The sequence below is a fragment of the Panthera leo genome, chromosome A3, assembly GCF_018350215.1.
Source record: "Panthera leo isolate Ple1 chromosome A3, P.leo_Ple1_pat1.1, whole genome shotgun sequence".
Taxonomy (NCBI): Eukaryota; Metazoa; Chordata; class Mammalia; order Carnivora; family Felidae; genus Panthera; species Panthera leo.
This window is the reverse complement of record NC_056681.1, coordinates 4,043,855-4,066,947: the sequence shown is the minus strand read 5'-3', so window position 1 is coordinate 4,066,947 and position 23,093 is coordinate 4,043,855. Positions and strand designations below refer to the sequence as shown.

Here is a 23,093-nt window from a genome sequence, read left to right as displayed (position 1 = left end):
GGGAGCGCGCGCGGGTGCGTGTGCACACGCGCGCGTGTGCGCGAGCGTGCGCCGCACGGCCTCCCGGCCCCGCCGCGCCCCCCCCCCCCCCGCCCCCGGCGCGCCGCCCCCGCCCCCGCCCCCGCCCCCGGCCGGCTGGGTGCGCCTCGGGCCGCCGCGCCGCCCGCTGCCCCCCTCCCCGCCCCCCGCCCCGGCGCTGGGAGGCGACCCCCGGCGCGCCCCGGGTTCAAAGGCCCCGCGCGGCAGCCCCAGCCCCTCCGGGGGGCGGGGAGGCGAGGGGGTGGTGCGGGCGCCAGAAAAGCCCGAGCCCACAGCCGGCCCGGCGCGGCGATGGGCAGCGCGCTCTGACGCGTGTGAGCGGCGCAGCCAACTCCCGGCCGGGGCGCGGGGCGCGGGGCGCAGCGAGCGAGCGAGCGCCGGCCTCGGACCCCGCGGCCGGAGGGCGAGGCCGCCGCGCCGGGCCCAGCGCCCTTTCTCGGCCACAGGCGTCCGTGCCCCCGGCCCGGTGCCCCGCGCCCGATCGGGGTTCATGGAGCCGGGGCTGTGGCTCCTGTTCGGGCTCACGGTGACCTCCGCCGCAGGTAAGCGGGCGGGGCGCGGGCCACTCCCGGCGCGAGCGCACACAAAAGGACCCCCGGGCCGGGTGGGGGGGGGGGCGCGCGGAAGGGTGCGTGGTGGGGAGCGGTCCCTTGCCTGGGTTCGCCCCCCCACCCCCGGAGGCGCCCGGGGGCGGGCTGGGGCCGGAGGTTGGGGGTGGGGGCCGAGCGGGGCACCGACCCCCCCCTCCCCCCGGGGGGGCCTCTGGAGGTGGCGGCCCACCGGAAAGCCAGAGATGCGGCCGGCCCCGCGGACCGGGTTGAAGTTTCCACGGAGTTGGGAACTTTTCAAAAAAGTTTGCCAACTGTTCAGAAACTGTGCAAAGACGATTGCAAAGTTTTCAACGGGCGCAAGTACCTTGCGGACTTTGCGGAAAGTGAAAATAGCTTGCAAGCTTTTCCCCGAGTCATGCACGCAACTCGTAAACTTTTCCGAAACTGCACGTAGCGTTTGCAAACTTTTCAGAACATGTGGCAGAGCTTGGAGGCTTTACAGAAAGTGCAGCAAGTTTGGTTGTCCCTCTCCCCCAGGCTCTTGGGAACGGTGGGGGTGTGTGTCGGGGGTGGGGGTGGGGGGTTCTGCACGCTCAGGAGCCCCTCCGTCTACCTCCTGCAGGATTGGTGCCTCGCCCCCAGCCTGGGGACGCTGGCAGGAGCGGCGTGCCTGGGGCCCCGCCTGCAGCCAGATCCGAGGGGGACATCGAGGACCCCGTGGCCACTACAGCAGTGCAGAGTCCGAGTCCCAGAAGCCCTGGGCAGGAGCAGGAGCCAGGGCGGTTTGGGGAACAGGCACCCGAGGGGGGTCCTGTGCACCGCCGAGCAAGGCGCTGCACGTGTTTCACCTACAAGGACAAGGAGTGCGTCTACTATTGCCACCTGGACATCATCTGGATCAACACTCCTGAGTGAGTCCGCCCGGTCCTGGGTGGTGGGAAGTGATGACAGGGCTGGGGGCTCCCAGGCCCGGCCCACATCCTCGCCACCCCCCCCCCCCCCCGGGAGCGCCTTAGCCCATTCCTGCCAGGTCAGCCGGGAGCCTGCCCTGGCACGGCCCCCAGCTCTCGCCGCCCCCCCACCCTGCCCCCCACGCCGCCGGCTCAGGCCGGGTCTGCAGGTCAGGGATGTGTCTCCTATCCCCTTTGAGGGCCTGGCCGGGAAGAAACCCAATCTCAGAGTTTCTGATCCGGTGGAAGGGGGAGCCCTCCCTCCACGAGAGGTGAGCTGGCCAGAGGGATTAGACACCTGAGAAGTCTTTCTTCGATTGAGGAAAGTTATCTCCTGCCCCAGGGGCTAAGTGGGGCCCCTGCCCCCCGACCCTGCCAGGCTCCAAGGGGTTTCAAATTCCTTGAAAGCAGCGTGCTGTCCAGAGAGCGCAGGGGTGGGCCTGGCGGGGCCCGGTGGAAACTTCCCAGGCAGGGTGAAATTCCACGGGCACCAGGCTCCTTTCTTCCTGGGGGTGCAGTGCTGACTGGTCCTGCCACAAGCTGGCCTCCGTCACCCAGTGTCGCCCACCGCCGCCTACTGCCACAGACGGCCTCCCCGTCTCCCCTCCAGCCCCTAGGGACTCTTACTGTAGGACCAGGGCAGTGCCACCTGGAGTCCTGGGGTCTGGAGTCCACCTTCCAAGGCCATGGGTAGAGCGTGCGCTCTGCCGTGGGAGGATTTGAGTGTCCCCCATTCACTTACTCGATTTGGGAATCTCCTTCTGCAGAAACATCGCCTTACAGACAGTAAAGAGGGCTTGACCTTGCTCTGGTCACCTGCCTTCTGGGCTTTGTCTCCCCCGAGCTCTGAAATCTGGGACTCCGTGTTCGATTCCCCAGGTGTTCTTGGGATCTCTTGGGACCCTTGCTGGTGCCCTACTGGGGATTCCTGTTGAGGAGCTGGTGGTGAATGGGGACCTTTCGCTGGGAAAGGCGACTTTGCTGCTGTGTTTGGGGCCACCCTGATTCATGTCCCCCACGGCTTCCTTCCTCCCCAACCTCTGAGCACGCTGGGTGACAGCTTTGATGGGCTCACCTGCCACGTTTCATGAGCCCCTGCAGAAGGAGGCACTGAGGAGGGTACACCTGAGGGGTCAAATAGCTTTCAGACCAGGTGACAGGATCTCTAAGCACATCCGGGGTAGGTCTGGAAAGTGACCCCATTATGCCAGAGCGGCAGACGGGGCCAGCTTCGCTGAACCACCTCGACACTCACACGGGGGTCCCAGGCTCAGAAGGACCCACGCTCGGTTTCACGCCGTCTGGAAATTCTTAACACTTTTTGAACCAGAGGTTCAAACCAGAGTTTGCATTTTTATCCTGGGCCCCACATGTCATGTAGCCGTGCCTAACGGTAGAGTTGGCTTGGTGGGCTGTGTCTGGTCAGGCCCCTGTACAGTCCCCCTCCCGTGGGAAACCTGGAGGTGATGTGCGGCGGGGGAGGAGGTCCCCGACGGGACTGCCACGGGTTGCCTCCTGTTCGCAGACACTGATCGGGGTCACGTCTTCTCACAGTCCCCATCGCCCTTGTCTTTTCTGATTCCTGCCCTCCTGGCGTCGTGACCAGAGTATCTTCGTAGAATCAAGGACTCGGGACAGTCAACACAGGACTGCGTCTTGCCTTAGCCAGGGGCCCAAGCTGTGCATATAGAAGGAGAAAGGAGAGTCGACTGAATTAGGGGCAGCGGGCCTGGGGCAGAGGAGAGAGGGAGGGGGGCAGGAGCGGGTTCGGAGACCTCCCCCCGTTCCCTGCTTGTCACCGGGCTCCTGGCCGCGGCTGGAGGCCTGATTGCTTGAAATGCGCCCAAGGGGCTCAGCAAACGCCCTCTGGTCTGTTGGCAGCCGTGTCTCGAAATTCCGAGTTGTCTCGTATGAAGCTGTGGGCCTTTGACTTGTTTAATTTTTTAGGGCGGCCGCCTTGCTGGCGTCCTCCCTCGCGGTTTGACCTCTTCCCCTCTTTCCTGACCCCGATTCATTTTGAACACTAGGAAAGAAGGATGAACTATGGTGTTTGAGAGCTCTGTGTACAAAAAAAATGACAGCAGACAGATGGGCACTCTGAAGTAAGACAAGCAAAATCGCTTTCATAGGGAAGCTTTCTCCAGATGCTCTGCGTCCTTTCTTCTTTCCCCCACCACTCCCCTCGCCCGCCTCTGTCCTTCCCTTTCTTCCCTTCTTTCCTTCCAAAACTCTATAGATTGGTAGACAGGTCCATAGACATCTCGGACAGGACGGGAACGTGAGAAAATGGGCTAGGGACAGGGGACGTGGGCCTTTGGAGGATGGAGGAAGGACACGTCGCCGAGCTGAGCCACAGGGGCGACGGTGGGGAGCAGCGAGGTCTTTTCCGGGTCCCTGTCCGTTCCTGCCCCCGCCTCCCGTGGCAGACCCTCCCGGTCTGTGGAAACTTCTCCCGCGTGTGATGTGCGTTCTGGCCTCGCCCCTGTGCTGGGAACCGCGGGGGCCTTGATCTTCATGCCTACGTCGAGAGTCTTGACTTTGGGTGACGTCGCGGCGCGTGACGGCTTCCTTCCTGCGGCCCCTCGTGTTGTGCGAAGACAGACCCCACAGTCCTTCTCTGCCTCGGGAGGACATGGGCAGGCGTTCCGTGAGTGTGGTCGCTCGCGCCGTGTCCGAGGACCTGAAAGCTGCAGGTGGACCGTGCGAGGTACCGCCGAGGCCCCTTCTGCATCTTCGGTGGAAAGTCGACGTCCGGTGAGGGCTCGAGAGACCAGGTTCGCGGAGCATCTCGCGGGTGGAATTGCTGAGGGTGTCTGGCTCTGCCACAGACTTTTACGGGCTTCCTTCTTGCAGACCGAGCTCGGCGAGCGCTCTCTGCCGGGTGCTAGACCTTCGGGACCGCCGGTTGGCTTTGCTTAGGTCCGGCCGCCTGGCGCTTCTTCCTGTCTTCGCCGTCACTGAGGTTCGGGTCTGCCGTGCTTCCTCCCACAAACAAGGCTTCTTGTTCCAGCGTGCGTGCACGCTCTCCAGAGGCCCGTGCATCCCAGCAGACGCGTGCGGGAACGTGGATTTTCTCGGGGGGGTGTGGCCCGTGACTTGCATTCAGCCTCTAGGAAGCGTGTGGCCGGCCCCAAAGAGGAACCAAATGTGTCCTGGGCAGGTGCACTTCCTGGGCTTGTGGAGGCGCGGAGCCACGGCACAGGGTGGTCTTCGTGACTCCCCTTGGCCGTGTCGGGGAGCTTTCGCCCCTCCCCCAACAATCCCACCATCGCCCACAAAAACAGGAAAAAAACCTCCAAATCAGAGAAACACACGTCCCATCTTAGGATCGTGGAAAGCTTGCTAAGAATAAGATAACGGGGGAAGAGGTGGTGAGCAAGTGGCGTGTGTGCTTACACACATGTACACCTGGGGCCGTCCTCTGCGAGTGCTTGAGAAACAGAAGTGTCCTCGAGCCCAGTGGGGGATTGTACTGGGGTTGCCAGAGAGAAAGAACTAATAGGACACGTGTGTGTGTGCATGTGTGTGTGTGCGTAGAGATGTCCGTGTAAGTACGTGCACGTACGCCCACAGGAGGCATTCTGGAGGCAGAATTCTTTCCTCGTCAGGCACCCCGGTTTTGTTCTGTTTTGTTTTTTTTCCACTAAGGCCTTCGACTGATTAGTTGAGGCCCACCCACATTATGGAGGGTAATCTGCTTTGCTCAAAGTCTGCGGATCTTAACCTTACATCTAAAACAAATACCTTCTCGGCAACATCTAGACTGGCACCTGACCAAGTATCAGGGTACGGTGGCCTGGCTAAGTTGACACATAAAATTAACCCCTCTGTTCCTCCCACTCTGTTCCCGAGAACTGACGGCACCTGCCGTCTGTTAATCGCTCCAAGGACATAGTGAGGGAGAGGCGTTGTGTACTGTGATGGGGAGCGTGTTTTCCAGACGCAGCTCTGGGCCGCGTGAACTGACCAGGGGGAACGCATTTATGAAGCGGGTTGTGCGGATGTGTGCAGTCTCGACTGTGGCGGAAAATCTGGGATCTACGGCCCCTGCTCGTGGGAAGGCGCCAGACGCAGGCACTCTGCCCTGTGTCCTGGCTGGCTAGCGGACTGACTTGGGTGTGGTGACCCTCTCTGAGAGCCCCCTGGGTAAGGTGCCAGCGCCAGTGGGACCCTGGGGTGGCGGCCTCACAAGATGACCCGCCCGCCACCCTCGCTGCGTCAAAGCCTGCCATGCTGACTCGGCCTAGCGGGAATGACGTTTATTTTGGGTTCTTTTCCTCTCCCAAAGAAGTAGAACAAAAACGATAATGATGACGGTAATTAAAAAAACACTTGAACTTGTATTTTAATGTATTTTAGCACAAAAAGGTAACGCTGCCTTCGTCGTTGCCTCCTTTGTCGTTCAAGAAGGTCACGTTCACGTTTGCAAGAAGGGGCATCCCACGCGTTAGACCGTCCCAGGGAAATGGACGCACTTGGGACCCAGCCTCCTGCCGATGCGAGGCCCGCTGTCCACCCGCGGTGCGACCGCCCGCCCCCTGAGTCGGGACTGGGCGTATTGTTGTGGGGATGCAGCTGGTGAGGCGGAGGGTCAGAGTGTCTCTGGCCGTCGTGATAATCACAGCGACACAGACGACGACGATGGCGGCCAGCGTTGACAGAGACCGACTCCTGTGTGTAAAGACGTGTGACAGTGACGCCAGAAGGGAGAGGGGACACGGAATACAGTGAATATATCGCCAAGACACCGCCATAAAGATAACGGTACCACCTCTAGGCCGCGGCCAGTGCCTCCTGCCATGCCCCACGCTGCGGTTGGGGGGCGCCCGTGAGCAGAAACTTCTTGCTCAAGTACGGCTGAGGTCACCTCCTTGGACCGGCCGCCGCAGGTCTTGCCTGGCCTAGGAATGGGGGGTGGGGAGGGGTTAGCACTGAGCGAGCCACACCATCTCCAGCCCTCAGTGGCGCTCCTAGAAGGTCTAACTGGCATTGCGTTAGCACGAGGTTGACAGAGCTGGGGGTAAAGGTGTGCCTGGCTGCCTCCAGCTGCCGATAAGCGGCTTGATAAGGACACTCCGGCCAAAGGTTATTCCAGGCTCCGTGAGACTTGGTTCCGCCCTTTCGGCCCCTCCTTGCTTTCTCTCGCTTCCCTGTCCCCTTGGTAAATCATTGGAACGTTTGGGGCTTGGCATTCTGTGTAGGCGTTGGCCTGGGGCTCCCCTCCGTTAGTGGGGAGGTGGGGACAGCCACCGGGGTCTGTCATTTCAGGATAATGTGAACGGCCAGTTTGGAACCTGTTTGTTAAGTGCCTCATGGCGAGGTCTCCGTAAGGGGTCTGTCCGCGTTCTCCTGTGCTCGCCCGAGTAAACGCCGGGCCTCTGATCCGCGGGGACGACCCTGCCCAGGAGCCGAAGGGGCTCTGCCAGGAAGCGATTCCAGGGGTAACTCTGCGCGCTGGTTTACAGAAAATAATTCGCCTTGCGCCTGCGAGAAGGACACGGGAGAGAAGATGCTGTCGGCCAGACTGGACGTGAGTTTGAACCGCTGACGGTTTTGCTTGACTTTGTGAGCCTTTCTCCCCGTGGGAACCGTGTCTGTCTCCTTCGAAATCTGGTAAATGTTTAGATCCTAGTTTTGAGTTCAGGTACCGTGTCCCTGGGGACACTTCACGGCAAGGTACGTCTTTAGGAGTTGAGGGCCTTGGGGCTAAGCCTCAGTTTGTTGGAGAGGTCGGTGCACGGAGGGTGACCTCACTGTAGGGGTCGCTGGGCCCCAGAGCCCCTTTCTGTGCCCCGGGGTGGGCGTGAGTAGGCCGGGGGGTGGGGTGCAGGGGCAGAGACGGGCTTGGTCAAAGCGCAGCAGATCCCCACGATGACAGGGGCTCGAGGCGAGGGGCAGTTTGCTTTTCAGCAAGAAAGTGTGGAAGGAAAGGCGTGACCCCGTGTGACCCCGGGGGGGCGAATTTGGGTTTCTGCTAGATGAAAGGGACCTCACAGCTGGGAACTTGGCCTTAAATCTGAAGGCAGGTGAAAGGCTCTGACATCTCCTGTCTGGTTTATTCCTGCAAGAATTTAAAACAAAGGAAGCTGGGAAGCAAAAGGCGCTTTCCTTCAGGAGGCCCTGTGGCTGTGCTGGGGCCTCGCCCGGCTTTTCTGCTCCAGAGCCCAGGCCCGGGCCCCCCGGGGACCCGCCGCACCGCCGCGCACACCCCCAGGCGGCCCTGCGCGAGAGGCACTCCGCCTTCGGCAGGAGATGATCTCTCATTTCTGCGTCACCTGTCAGATGGAAACGTGGTGCCTTGAAATGGGACACGCGCACTCTTGCCCCTACTTGGGACAGGAAGGGAGAGCCGTCTTACTGCCAAGGGAGGGCTGCGTGTCCGGACAGCGGGACGGGGTATCTGTCTGCCTCTCTCAGCCGCCCCAGCTTGGAGCCCTGGGGAGGCCAGAGCTTTTGGAGAGCTTGTCCAAGGGCTGGGAGGTGCAGACCTTCCCTTGTTCTATGGGCTGCTCAGGCCCGACCGGGCAGGAGGCCTCGACACACAGTAACCCCAGAACGGGGCAGCCGGGGAGCCCTGTGTCCCAGCCCAGCAGTTTACAGAAGGAAACATTCATTTCAGGAGTCCCTGAGAGGCACGAAGGCCAAAGTGGCAATGGTGCAAATGGCCCATGGTGGGGTGTGTGTCCGGCGGGGGGTGGGGACAGCTCCACCCACGCCTCGGGGAGCGTAAAAGTTCTGCCAAAGGTCAGAAGCAAGTCAGCGAGAAAGCAGAGGTGTGTGTATCTCTCCTGGACTGTTTCCACGGGTGTTGAGCAGGGTCGAGGATGGGGGGAGGCCGGTGACATCCCTGAAGGTGTGCCCAAACGTCCGTCGTAAAGATGAATGAATGTTAATGCGGTATTTAAAAAAAAAAAAAATCAAAGCAAGAAATTCATGATCAACAGAGTATCAGCATTTGTAATAAAGGCAGGACTGGACATCGCTTACCCGGCCTGCCCCACTCGCCTTGCCCTGACCCCAACATTGAGCTCTCGGTTGGCGGTAAAGCCCGTGTCTCTACAGGGACTCAATTATTCTTAGTTTGTGATAACTGGCCGATGGATCAGGGCTACCAAAAGGACATGACCCAAGGACGCAAACAACTAGATCAGGAGGAAAACGAGTCTTTATTGTAGTTGCGCTGGAGAGTAGGTCTTTGTTCAGTCGGATTTTCCATCCTTACGGTGAAGTTTCCTGAAAATTAGCAAGAGCGTCTTCTCTTACTGTGGATTCTTTAAAGGGATGTGTGATGGCGTCTGTATTTTCTTTTTTTATCCCTCTGCGAATACCCCTCCATCCCTGAAAAAGGATCTGCTCCTTATGTTACCTCCACTGTTTCCACTGCTGGGAACTATTTTGAGCCACATCTGTGTGGCTTTGCATAAACTTATAATGAGGCCGTGCCAGACAGACGTGGAATTGCCCACATTTGCCCCGGAATCCGTTAGGGTCACGGGGGGCTGGGGAAGGAAACCCCACGTGCACGCTTTCGGGCCATACGAGATGGAGGGGAAAACACACATCTGCAGGGTTCCGTAGATGGCTTCGTGCCCCACATAGCGGAAGGCTTTGTCTTCCCAACTTCTGTTTTGAGCCGTAACTCTCAAAAACCTCACAGCACACCATAAGCACGGAGCATTTTTCTGCTCCCCTTTCCTTGGACCCCTCGTGCCTCCAGATCTCCTTCCGTGGGTGTGTGCTGTGTTTGGGAAGAATGTGCCTGTGTCCCAGGGAGCGGGTGCTGTGATAAAGTCTGTGGCTTCGGTGTTATTTTTCAGCTTGTTCAGATGGGAAGAGGACACAAGAGCATGTAAACAATCTAGGCCAACGCGTGGTGGTGAGACCCTGGAGTCTGTTGGGGGACAGGGACACCCCCCCTGCCGCCCCGCCATTTAGCTGTGGTTTTATTGCTGGAGTGAAAGGTCGGGACTGCTTCGGCCAATGCTGTTTGGAGACGGGGTGATGCAGGTGTTTGGGGATCTCTAGGTGGAGTATGGAGATGGACAGACATTTCCAGAGGTCTAGCCAGCCCTCTCCTTTCTCAGGCTCAGAGGAAAGGTACTCCCCGGGGGCTCTCAGTAAGCTAGTCTTCCGTTTGGACCAGAAACCTGGGTCAGCCTAGCGACCCTCTGGAGTCCCCTCTGGTGCCTCAGCCATTGATGCAACTGGCTTTTCCATCGTGCCACTGGTGTGGCCAGCAGGAGCTCTTGTCAAGACATAGATCTTTCACTTCGAGGAATCCGGAGACCCCTTCTCTCCAGGAAAAAACCCTCTAGGAGGGGCCAGTTGAGGGCAACAATAGAAGTCCGATAAGTCAGCCAAGAAGGCAGTACATTTGGGAGATGGGGTGTAGCCCAGAAATAACGGCTCATTTAGAAGTCACGCCTTCCTTCCTCCGTTCATTCAACACGTACCTATTACTGAGATAATTGAGGTGTTACCGAGCACCACGCTGAGCCAGATGCTACGCGTGTGCGGAAGTGAGCAAGACAGAAATGATCAGTGGTTCCGGTTGGAGAGGCCCAGTTAATTCTGATCAGGAGGGACAAGAAGGAAGCCAGGAGAGATGTAGAATCGACCATCATTCTTGGGTCTTAGTGATGGGGGTCAGCCCTTCGCAGACTCTGAAAATGTCTCTTATTCTCGTAATACTCCCAAACAAACAGCCAAGTCCTGGATAAGCTCAACCTTTTTTTTTTTTTTTTTTTTGGGTGGATGAGTGTCCTAAAAAATAGTTAACCACCAACACACAGCACATTGCTGACTTTTGATATTTCTAAACACTGGAGGATCACTGGCTGTTTTCGAGGCTGCGGGAGGAGGAAGCTCCACACGGGCTGGTGGCCGGGCGGGCGGTCCGCCTTGGGGTCTTTCGACGCTGAGATGCAAGGATTTTCTGCAGGGGAAGCAGAGCTACAGATTGCCCGTTCATTTCACGTTGTTTGTGAGCATAAGATTTGTGTCGTCCCCTTTCGAACCAGAAGGCACGATGTGTATCTTCTGCTTGTATAACAGGGTCGCTGAGGAGCTGTATTTCCTGGTCTGTTTTCTTTCCTGGAGGCCGGAAGGGCCCCCTGTGGGTTGTCTGGCACGAGGCCTGGCCCGCAGCAGACTTGCACAAGCATTTGACGGGTGGACGAGGGATCGATTCGCTGGAGGCGAAGGCTTCCGAGGTGGTCAGCGGAGTCTGGGGCTCGGCTCCGGGCATCTTGAAACGGAGGAGAGTGAGTGGTCCGCCTGCTTTAACCTGCCCAAAGCGCGGCGTGATTCAAAGCAAACATTTCACAGTGGGCACACCTGGAGGGAAAGGACTCCAGCCAGCTTAGTTTGCTGGGTTTTGTCCTGACTCTGAACCCACTCGTTTGTGCTTTGTTGCGACGGAGAAAATTTCCGGCAGCTGGAGACACTCCGGGTCTTCCTGTTGAATCCAAGAGGTCATGGTCACTTCAGTCGCAAGAAAGTGAGTTCCGGATCGGCTGGCCGTCACTGGTCACCAGCCACGGAAACCTAGTCTAGACTAATGTGGCATAAAGGACATTTATTGGAAGGACACGGACTGAGAAGAAGCGTCAGAAGCAGGAGGGGGACCGGGACTGCGGGCCCAGGGGCTCAATGGGATGGACGAGGCAGCGTGGGGCCCCCTGGGAAACGGTAGCTTTCCGATCTCGTGTTGCCCCACTCGGGCGTCTTGGGAGAGACAGGATCCCATTTGCCCAACTCGGGTCACCTGCTGAGTCCTCAGGGGCAGGTGAGGCACATTGATGGACGGTCTCGGGGAGACCTCACACGGGAGGGAGGGATAATCCCCCAGAGGAAAGGTAGGCGCTTAGATTCCAGGAGACAGACGCAACCAAGCTTGGCCTCAGGCTCTAGAGGATTCCAGGCTTTCAAGTCCTTTAAGAGGGGTCCTCCTGTCTCTGGGCTTGCGTCCCCCCTGCCTTCTCACCTTTGGGCTCAGCGGGTGCACTGGGTGCTCGTGGACGAGAATGGCCATAGCCCGTGGCTACTCTCTCCTGTCTTACTGGTCCAGAGTTCTTTCTTCACAGTTCTCCCCGGTTAGGGGGACCAAGGCAGTGAGCGAAGGTAGGTCACACTTTCTTCCTTGCCCAAGAAGACATTCCTAAGCTCGGGACTCGCCTTCTGTGGAAGGAAGTTCGGGAGACCTGAGATAGGGCGGTCGTTAGAAGGCGCACTGGGGTTGAGAAGTGGTTTCTCCGGGGAGTGGCGGGAGGTATCTGATGACCGTGCAGGGTCGGCCGGCGGGGTCACACCTTCTGTACAGTATGTTCCCTGGGCCCAAGGGTGAATCTGCCTTTGCTCCCCCTCTCAGAAGGAAGAATGGGAACAGAGGAAGTAGAGCCTCAAATCGACATTCCGATGGAAGTGAAAACAATCTGTTTGTGTCAGAGACTGGAATGTGGGCTTTTTAAATTGCAAACAGCTCTATTTATAAAAATGGTGTCGAGGGCTGATCTTGTCACTCTGTGACATGTGTGTCCTGTGACCTGTCTGACCCGGTGCTATGGGACAGGCCACCAGACTCAGATGCCCACGAGGGCCGGACAGGTAACACAAATGAGCAGAAGGAAAGGTGTTTGCAGGGATTGGGGCAAAATAGAGCGTTCATGCCATCTCTGACTTTGTCACTAGGCTTGTGATGACGGTTGAGCCATGTTGGGGATTGGGGTTGGTGTTGATACAGCCTCTAGTTATCTGAGAGAAGCTGGAAATCGGGATGTTCAATTTCATAAAAATTGTCAAATGAAAAGAAAAACCCTCTGTTGATTGGATGAAACCCATAAATTGCCAAATTGCCAACCCCTATGGTGGATTAAAGCTGTGTGTGAACAGGGCCACTTTGTCTTGTCTGTCTTGTTCATGGATGTTCACCCAGAGTCCAGTCCAGTCTGATATTTGCTGAATGCTGCTCAGTGGGGTGGGGGGAAAAAACTGGGTTTTCAACGACAATTTGATAAACTTTCCTGGGAGATTAGAATTTGGTCAGTGAATCTCTTTTTGCTGCTTCTGGCTGGCCCCTGCGAATGTCTCTATCCCTCCTTTAAAGTTCAGGTATAGGGGCGCCTGGGTGGCTCAGTCAGTTGAGTATCTGACTGCGGCTCAGGTCATGATCTTGCGGTTCGTGGGTTCGAGTCCCGCGTCGGGCTCTGTGCCGACAGCTCGGAGCCTGGAGCCCGCTTCGGATTCCGTGTCTCTCTCTCTCTCTGCCCGTCCCCTGCTCGTGCTCTGTCTCTCTCTCTCTCTCAAAAAATAAATAATAAAACATTAAACAAAATTTAAAGTTCAGGTATAGAAGCCAGTTTCCTAATCAGAAAGATGGAGATAACACATCCATTTATATGAGAAGGCAACACTGAACTTAAAAACAGAATCTTTAAAAAAAAAAAAAAGGCAATTTTCCTTATTTTAAAAACTTCTTGCAGAGAAAAATCAAGCGCTTCCCGTGCGCTATGCAGGTGAAGGATGAGCACAGGGGATTTGGAAGTTTAATATTTGACAACATTCGTAGATGACATTTAGGAAAAAGTGGTAAATAAGGAACACCGTGATAAATAACACTGGCACCGCCGTCCCCCATCAATAATGAATGTACGTAGGTGGCGGGACAGTTTATTGCACAGACAGACACCATGTGAGACGCCGCGTGTGAAGATACGCCGGAAGGGTGTTCTGTCTTGTCTAAGAGCATTTGGATTGATCTTCTCGTCTGCGTCTCCTTTGTGTGGAGCTCTTGTGTTTTAACCGAAAGCCGAACAGAGGAAAGAGCTGCCTACTTTTTGCAAAGAACCGCCTTCTCCAAACCCTACTGTTGAGCAGTGGGCTAAAGCAATTGGCCAGAGAGGGTGCTGGGCAGGGTTTCTGAGCCGAGCGGACTTCATTTTCATCGGTCCACCATTAGGTGCTTCCAATTCGCTGTTCGAGAAACGTTAAAAAGTGCGAACGGGCACCGAGACGAGTGAAACCCAAGTGCTTGTTGGACGGGCCGTGTAGAAGGACAGAGCGGCCGGAAGGAAGCATGGCAGAGGACGGCATTGCTGCGCCTTATGGCGCTCTGGCCCCCTTACTTACCCGTTTTTATTGCTTGCTCACACATCTCAAATGCAGGCGGGGTGGGTGGGATTTTCCTGCCTGCTAACAACTCACTTGAATTCCCAGACCAGATGAGTAACAATGAGAGCTATCGTTAGTTTACTGCTAGCTTTTTGCTGACTGTTTCGTTATGTAGTGCAGCGTGTCACTCAGTCTGTCCAGCAGCCCTTTTGTAGGTCAGGAAACTGTCAAGAGGGCGGAGTGATCATCATGTAAGTGCTTTACGACATAAAATGCAGTCACCAGCTCAGCTTTCTCTGTGCTTTGTGTACCTGGCACGTACCCGTATATATTGGCTTATAATGTCTCCTTGACCTGGTTTCGTAGCCCCGGAGCGTGTGAACTCCTGAAGACCTTCCTGTATCCCCATCACACTTAGAATGATGCTAGGGACATATATATACGTACGTATGTTTTATACGCGTATATATGTAATGCTTGACAAATGTTGGAGATTCTCATGAATTTGTATATATATGTATGATATCTATACGTAATATATATGTATAATACATACACATTATACACGTATTTGTATAATGCTTGGCAAATCTTGGAGATTCTTTGTAATGAATTTGTGGTTATTGAACCTTTTAGGTTGGAGAGGATCCTGTCTTATCAGACTGGATTCTCACAACTCCTCCCATTTGCTCAGCCTCGTGCTGGGTCCATGGCAGGTACGGCAGAAGAGACCAGACTTCTCCTGTTGAGGAGCTGGTGAGTCACCTTTAGATCTGGACCCTCAGGTCCCCTGCGCTGGGCCCTCTGGGCTACAGGGCTGCCTCTGGCCCTCCTCTGGCCATGTCTCCTACCCCATCCGAGGAGTCTATGGGACTAAGCGTGTACCCCTTCTAGACCGTGTTCCAGGTATTCAGGATCCTGGAATCCTTTACCCAAATGTCCCCAAGCCCGCTTCCAGGGCCCGTGCGGGTATCTTCCGGAGTCTGGCACCCAGGGATGGCACAGGGCTCCAGGCACATCCCCCAAGGTCCACAGTGTGGCCAGGGGGTGGATGAGGCCCCCTTGGTGTGGGACTGAGCGGGATGGAAGAGAAGGTGTGAACCTCCTTGGGTGGCCACGCTCCAACACAGCTCCAGGATTCTAAATTCAAGCCCGGACGTCCAGGGTGTTTTGAAGCCATGTTTGTTCAGGTAGGAAGGTAGAACTGTCTTACTTAAGAGCTTATCAGGTTAATTTAAAACCTTCAGATTGTCGGCCCATGCCTCCATTGGAACTAGAGCCTTGTTAGAGGCCGGCTTTTCTGGGGTCTGGACCGCCTTCTAAACCCTTCGTTTCTGCAGCCTCTACCCTCCCCAACCCCTCCTGGAGCTCAGCCAGCCAACCAGGAAGGGGGAGCATGCTTGGACCCCCAGGGCTTGGAGCAGGGGTTTCTAGGCCCAGGATAGGGGCGGGGGGAAGAGGAGGGGGCAGTGTCTCTCTGTGAACATTCTTTGAAAATTGCAAGGACTCATTTGCATACGAGCTCCTTGCACTTGACTGCTGGGAAAGCGCTTAGCTTTGCTCTATTAACAAATACCGCGTCGCCTTGTTTCCTTACTTAAAACACTTTGGAGTGTTTTCGCCGAAGTCGAGTGGCTGTGCACACGCAAATGCACCATCAGCTTACGGCAATTTCAAAATCGGAAGTCTTGCCGTTGATGGAAACACGGGAGCGTTGTTATTCCTCGTGTGTAATTTTCACCAAGAAATGGGGACCGGGTTTAATGTCAACACTTTGAGATTTAAGGCGGCCCTATTACCGGAAGAACATACCTTTAGCCAGATCCCGCCTCACGACAGTCTCTGCTGTGCTGCCATCCCACTCCCGAGAAGAAATGGGATTTTGGCAAAGGTTCGGCTCAGAACGGGGCTGGATTCTGCTGGCTTTCTCCATTTTGTGAGCCAGTACCGAGGGCAGGAGGCAGCCACCTTCTACCCATTGGGAAGGAACCCGCCACAGCGCGGAGCACAGACACAAGAAGATGAATGGGGAGGGGGCGCTCCTTTGCTCTGGCCTCCGACCCAGCAGAGGGGGGATGTGGGTTCCAAGCATCAGGTCGCGAGGGGGCGCTCCCACCCCCGCTCCGCCCCCACCACCCCGAAAGACTCCATGATGTTGATGTGTGTTTCAAATTAAAGTAAATCCAATTTGATTTTATTTTGAGAACCCAGAGAGGATGTCAGAATCCCCTTTGAGGCAGGTGATTGGTGATGCTCTGTGGGGCTCACAGAAACCAAGGTGGCTCATCTTGGAAAACCAGGCCCTGTTGGAAAAGTAACTTTTCACCACATGAGCTTTCTCTGGTTATTAGCAATTTGTCCCCCAGTCCCGTTCAATGGTGCTAATGAGTTAAACATGTGCTTTTAATTTTTCCCACCACACTGCCGCCTGGCTGTCTTCCCCCTTCTCTGGAGAGTGACGGTTTGGATGTAGATGAGCATAAGAAAAAGACAAATGTTAATTGTTCCAAATGACACCGACAGCCTCGTCCAGCTCCAGCCATAAGTGAGACTGGTAAACGTTTTCAGACTTCTAAATGAGATTTTTTAAATAAGCCTTTCCCCAAGGACAGTTCCATCCCTGCCTCTGATGTTTGTGTATTCGAGGAAACCCGTGTTTGGAGGCCAGGATGTGTCCATAATGGCCATAATTACATTTGTGTATTCCCGTTAATGCAGACGGCGAGGCGATGTGTGCACACGAGAAATTGGCTGTTTGGCGGGCAGGGCACGGCCGGCCTCGGGCTGGGAGCTGGGCAGGCCTCTTACTGGTATGGATGACCGGCCCCGGGCGCTCGCCCAAGGATGAGGCAGACCAGCGTGTGTGTCAGCCAGAATGTCAGTGTCTGGGGTTCGGGCCCGGGAAGACAGCCCAGAACCGCCCTCGAAGGACCCGGGCCTGGGGGCGCACCTTGAGCGCCGACACCTCCTCCCCCAGCGCCCCCCACCGCCCTACCCCCTCGGCCCCAGCCCCCTTGCTGGGGGCTCGGGGAAGACGGCTGAAAGGTTCCCTGCACAGGTTTCCTGAGACCCAGAGCATGGGGGACCGCGGGGACACCAGTTCTCAAGGTGTCGCTGGACCCCACCTCTCTTGCTGGATCCGCGGTCTCCCAGCCCTGGCCAGCTCCGCCCCCACGGATGCCCCCGGAGCGGGGAGGCCCATGGCGCTCGTCCACACGCGGCCCTGACGCTGCTCTGTCCTTTGCAGACGGACCGTGCCCTATGGACTGTCCAACTCCAGAGGAAGCTTCCGGAGCAAGAGGTCCGCGGGGCCGTTCCCGCAGAGCCCACAGCCGTCCAAGCGGACGCTGCGCTGCGCTTGTGTGCGGAGTCGGGACAGCGCCTGCCTGCACTTCTGTACCCGCACCCTGGCCGTCAGCAGGTACGACGTCCCCGTCACGCTCACCCCCGTGGAGCTGCAGCTCCGGGCGAAAACAGGCTGGGAGGGTCTGACTGCCGCGCGGGGCGCGGGGCCTGGGGCAGGAGGGCTTGGGTGCGCCCTGGCTGGTGTGGTCCAGTGGGCTGCACACCGCACGTGGGTGCCCTTGGCTCTGGGGGTGGGGGCGGGTGGGTACCGCATCCGGCCCCCTTGCTGCCTTTCAGAACAGAACCCGCAACGTGGCCCTGGCCGCGTCTGGTCTGCAGACACACTTGTGGACCGCACGGCAGCTTTGCCAAAATCTCAGTGAGTTGCCAACATTTAAACGTTGAAGAATTACCCACCCTTGCCACACGCGTATTTTTAGCTTCTCGAAGAGCCGCAGGTGGGACGATCTGGTCGCAGGAGGGCCCCGTGTTCCCTCCTGGCCAGTATAGGCTGGAACTGAGGGAGCCACTCACCTCTGAGGGAGATGCGCTGCGCCCATTCACCTGTATTTGCACATCACCTCACTCTGGGGACTCCTTGAGTTTGAGACCCTGTAGCCCTAACTCTGGCTGCCGGAGAGAGGTTTGTGAATCGGCGTGGACCCGGCTAAATGGGCAGACTGCGGGTTTGACGTGGGACGACCGTTGACACGGGCGTCCGCTCAATAGGCAGGTGGTGGCCTTAGTGGTCAGGGACCCAGGATTCGCTGTCGGAAACCCCGGGGCCAACTGCGTTCTTCTTCTTGACTCCTTCACATCTGATGAATAATTGAGGGAGTAGACGCTCTACTTTGGTAGAAATCCACCCACCGGGGGCTCAACCTTCAGAAACCGTGCCTGAGATGTGGTCTTTGGGGAATGTGCTACCGTGCCCGTTGGTGGGGAAGAGCAGGTCCTGATCTGACGACCGAAAACCAGCCAGACAGAAGTACAGGTCGATTCATCCAAACCAGCTCTCTCTCCCCCCAGGAACTCAAGGACAGCAGAAAATCCTGACGAAGAGGAACAGCCAGCCGGCGGTGCCGATGGAGGCCTGCGTCCGAGGAGGTGAAGATACTTTCTGAGGCGTCGCACCCTTGGGGACAAGGAGGACGTGAGGGTGGCGAGTGATCTGTGAGGGCAGCCGGTGGGAGCCCCACCACGCGTGGGGCGCTGCACCCACAGAACCGGGCCTCTGGTAGACTGTCCCTGGGGACAGAGCAGGCTGAAGCTGTGGACAGTCACTGTCATTGCCCTGCCCCCGGCCAGCCGCTCTTGTCACAGGAGTTGACCCCTTGCCTCCCTTGTAACTCTAGAGCAGTGACATCCGGCTCTGGGTTTCGCTGGGCCTGGACACAGCTTGCTGACCCCTGCTGCTCGGAGACACCTCCCTGCCCCCCCCAGCCCCGCCGCCTTCCCTGCCCAGGCTCAACTACCTGGGCCCATGTTTCACTTTTCCCGAAGCAACGTGTGGTCTTTACCGCCCCCCACCCCCCACCCAAATCATTTCTTGTTTTCAGCAGCTGATTCTGGATGGGGGGTGAAATCTGGCAGCATACCGTCTATGTCCCCCAGTCGGGCTTATGATTTTTTTTTTTAACCTGCTTGTCTTTTTTGTACGAGAGATTCTGAGGGTTTCCTGCAGCCAGACTCGGTTTACTTGTCATTCTATCAATCAGAAATTGTTATTAGTGGCTCGCCTACACATGTGCAATGGGACAGTAATTTATGTCCATAATAATAGCCTGGAGGTGGCTTGGGTTCCTACAGGGACTGATCAAGGGGAGATTAAACCCTGCTCAGTATACAGGAGGCTTTCCAAATCGGCGGCAGTCGCTTCTAGTCGTCCGGAGAGATCCGTCAGCATCTGTAATACGAACGGAGAGGAGGGGGGCGGGCGAGGCGGCAGAGAGAGGCCCCGGGAGAGCGTGAGTCAGGCCCCAGCTGGTCCCTGCTTTGCCTCTTCTTGCTTTGTTCTCTCTCCCTCACCCCAAACCCACGCTCCTCTCGGCGAGGACGGGCTGTGATTAAAACCATCCATCCTTTACATCATTTATTCATTCACTCATGCATTCATTCAGCAAAGATGTGTGGTGCACCTGCGACATGCCGGGCAGCGCTCTGGAAGTCGGGGACGCGGGAGGGGACAAGGCGGAGGGGCTGCGTTTGCGGAACTTACAGAATGTGGGGAGCTGACCGCAGACAAAAACACTCGTCCCCCCTCCCCCATGGCGGCTTTGTTCTAGAGCCCTCAGTGGAGGCCAGAACCACGGACACGCCCACAGGTCCTGCATTTTTCCCTACACACACACACACACACACACACCTCTATCAGGACATCGCATTGATAAATCAGGCACAGGGAGAGAGTAACTATGATACCTGGTCATAAAGTAGGACAAGTATGGCAATCTCCTGTAATAAAAGTCACGTGAGTGTGGTCTCTCTTTCTCTCCCAAAACGTTGGGTTTGTACTCACCCCCCTTGTCACGAGGAGAGGTGGTAAAATGCTGCGTGAAGATGTGAGTGAGCTGAATACACAGGCCTGTGACACAGCGCGAGGTTACTGTTGTCCTCCTGACGCTGTGTCGGAAGGAGGAACATCTACTTCCGGGCCGTGGTTGACTGTGGGTAACTCAGGAAAGCAGGGTCGGGACAGGAAGTGCCAGGGCTGGGGGTTGCAGTTTGGGATTGGGTGGACAGGGCGGTCTCCTTGGCAGAATGATCTGCAGGAAGTCAAGGGGTGAGCCAGGGGGATGATGAAGGGGAGGAGAGTTCAGGGAGGGAGAACAGTAAGTGCAAAGGTCCTGTGGTAGGAATATGCTGGGTCTGTTCAAGGAAGGCCAGAGAGCCCCGCACGGAAAAAGCGTGAAGTTGCTTTTGCTGTCGCTGCTCTTAACTGTTCCATTGAATGTCCAGAAGGTGAGGAAGCACGCACACGTGTCCCCACTGGGGCCTGGAAAGGAGACTCTTCCCAGGTTTTCACGATTCACGTAAAGCTCCCATAAGAAGCTTTTACGTGGGAAGAAAAGTCTTTTCTTATAAGCCATGGTCCCTGCTTTCTTGCAAGACTCGACTTAATAATTCCCAGATAAGCATTCTCAGATTGGAAGCTGCCACCGTCCTGAGCTTGTGATAATCAAAGACGGGACCAGGCTGTGGGGCACCTCCCAGCGGCCGCCTCTGCTGGTGTGATTCATTCACACCTTCCCGGGTGGGTGGCAGGCTCTGAAATTGCTGGTGGGAAGGGTCACTTCAGAGCAGGGGACAGGGCTGGAGAGGGAGCTGAGAGATGTCCCCTTTTCCAGCCGGTAAGCGCTCTCCTTCGTAACGTACCTCTTTTTCTCTTTTGCCCCTTTCTCCAAGATAGGCTGAAGTCCGGGACCGACCAAGCGAGCAGGCCTTAGGCCTCTGGCATCACGTGCTTGCCCGGCGGCGGGCCCCCCGCGCTCTGCCTCCCCCTCTGCTGTGTCAGGAACCCCTGCGGACACAGGCCAGCAGCACCCCATTTCTGGGAGGCCTCAGTTTCCGCTCCTTCCCAGTTCCCGTTCCCAGCCTCTTGGAGGACCAGGAATGAGTTTTGCCTGGTGGGGGGAAAACCCACTCAGAAGGTCCACACTTAACAGTTACACCCCTCACCCAAGAATGCCCCAGCCCCAACGACCCGGTTTCTCTAATGGGTAAAATGATCCCAGATGTGCCCCAGAGCCTGACGTCCGCGGCTCGGGTTTCATGCAGGAAATTGTTTTTGGAGCGCCGTGGCACATCCAGCCGCTTGCTGGCTTTTGACTTCTCTTGGAGTATAAGTGGGCTCCAGGCTGACTTTGCAAATGTAAACACGCGTCCCCTTATAACCGATGCGGCGGGAGCATGCGACGCTCCCGTCCTGACATCCAGAAGGCACGCGCTGTGGGCTAGTGAGGGCGCCAGGCGTCGATTTTGAATGCGGAGCGTAGCTTTGCAGGAGTTGAGGACTTTGAAGCTTCTAGGAGGATTTAGACAGCGATTTTCAGGTGTGCACGGTACCCACTAGAAGAATGTATCTTTGAGAAAGAGAGGACAAGAGAAAAAAGAAACCTTGATGTTTGTGACGAGGAAAGAAGAACACAAGTACGTGTGGGCTTTGAACCCCGACACGTGCGGCCGCGAGCCTGTCCTCGATCAGGTGACCTTCTGAGCCCTCTGCGGACAGGCAGGCCAGGCACTTCCCAGAGAGCCGCAGTAAAAGCCGCCGGCCTCCCCTCTAGGCCATTTGGGAGAATATTCGCTTTCATGAACAAATGTGGATCTTTGGGGAACGGCTTCAAAATAAGCCACAAATGCAAACTCTTTGTAAATTATGTAAATTCCTATTTATCTGTGTAATTGGCAACCACTGGGGATTGTAACGCCCCGCAGGTCGCGATCTGTTTCCGCTGTGCTTTTTACGGCCGGCCCAAGATTACCGTGCATATCCGGCAAAGTATTTGGTGCCAACGTCATTGATGCAGATGCCCCCCACCCCACCCGCCCCCAGCTGGCAGAGAGATGAGAACCCACATGGGAGGCATGCCCAGGTCACCACGCGGGGAAATTTAAGGTGGTGAACGACAGAGCGTTGGCCTTGACCAAATGCTAAATTCTGCGTGCGTTATTTCATGAGCTCTTACGGATAGAAAAGTGAGTACCTATCACCCGGAAAAGGAGGCAGTGCTTTGCTAGCAGGACTGTGTACAGTTTAGAGAAGCAACTATTTATTGTGAAACTCTTTATTTCGATTCCTTTATGTGGATCTGTTCAAAGTAAAGCCGCTGTGTATATATAGACAGATTTTAAATTGTGTTCTGGATCCAAACGCATATTCCTTAGAGCTTGAGTTACATTTTTAAAACGCATAGGCACCGTTTGGCTCTGTGGCAGGATGCTATCTTGGAGAGAAATTCATCCGTTGTGCTAACACTCAGAAAATACTAACTGTCAAATGCATAATAAAAAAAAAAAATCTAGAAGTTTGCTCTGATTTGTGGGTTCTTCTCGCTGGTGTTATATGCCTGCTTACACATCAACTTTTCATGGACCTCTGGAGAGGATGGAGGGAGTTACAGTCCAGGAAGTAGAACCCATCCAAAGTCAATTATGGAGGGAGGCAAACAAGAGCTGCTTGGATTTTAAGGAAGGAGCGGGATTTGGGGACCATCCGAGGAAGAGAACCCAAGGCGGTTTCGGAAGAGAGAAACTTAGGGAGAGAACTGGCTCCTTCCTCTGGCACCTGTCCCGTTCACCTTGGTGGCACCGCAGAGGCCATGGGAATGCCAGCACAGGAGTCCGGGGACAGAGCGGTCACGGTCAGCAACCTGCAGTTGACCTTCTCAGCCCTTCAGATGGGCATTGCCTTTTGCTTTGCTGCTCACGGTTTGTGGGAACGAGTAGGCTCAAGTGACCACGTTTTGTTCGATATCCTCCCAGGTTGCAATGGTTTTAAGCCTTGAGGACGACAAGGGCGTCTTGGGTGGAGGGGGTTGGAAGCATCCGGAAGGATTTGGGTTTTCTTCATTTTCTTGTCCCCTTCCCCTCCTTCCTCCCGTTTCCTCTCTCTCTTTCTCTTGCCTCAAGGATTGGCGCCTACCAGGGGCAGGGAATGGGACAGACGCTCAGCTAAAGAGCAGTGAGAAACCCATTGTTCTGAGCGGGTTTGATCACATCCAGTCTGAGAAAACCCAAGAGCCTCTCGTTTTAATTAAGCTCATTTTGGAGAATTTTGACTCGGATGAACCGGTGGCATCAGCACTAATTTTTCTTCCGCAGGATGCGAAGCGGCTCGGGAGGGGCCGCCAGGGTCCACAGGAGGCACGCGCAGGGCCCGAGGTCGCGCTGGCCACCGCCAGACTGCAGACGCCACGGGAAGCAGGAAGAGAGCTCGGCCGGGAGCGGTTGAGGCCCGGGCCTGCCCGGCGCTCCTGGGATCGGGGTGGAGGAAGAGGAGGGGAGTCCGGGACGTGGGGGGCGGGGCCAGCTCCAGGGGTGGGCAGGGCCCAGGGCGGGAGGCAGACGCCGGGCTCGTGGGTCACGAGTGGAGGACTTT

General features: G+C 56.5%; 1 protein-coding gene across 5 annotated transcripts; it reads left to right on the top strand.

Moving 5' to 3' along the window:
- The first annotated feature begins 312 nt into the window (after nt 1–312).
- Nucleotides 313–22,012, top strand: EDN3 (endothelin 3). 5 transcript variants are annotated; one of them, XM_042930522.1, is made up of 5 exons: nt 313–581; nt 1,213–1,501; nt 16,896–17,069; nt 18,023–18,100; nt 20,403–22,012. In XM_042930522.1, the coding sequence occupies exons 1-5, from the start codon at nt 530–532 to the stop codon at nt 20,437–20,439; spliced, it is 630 nt and encodes a 209-aa protein (XP_042786456.1). In that variant the 5' UTR covers nt 313–529; the 3' UTR covers nt 20,440–22,012. The 5 variants fall into 5 exon arrangements, 3 of the variants coding, with proteins under 3 accessions (XP_042786456.1, XP_042786454.1, XP_042786455.1); XR_006200330.1 differs by having other exon boundaries at nt 388–581; nt 18,007–18,100; nt 20,399–22,012; XR_006200331.1 differs by having other exon boundaries at nt 388–581; nt 18,007–18,100; nt 20,403–20,423.
- The last annotated feature ends 1,081 nt before the right edge of the window (nt 22,013–23,093 follow it).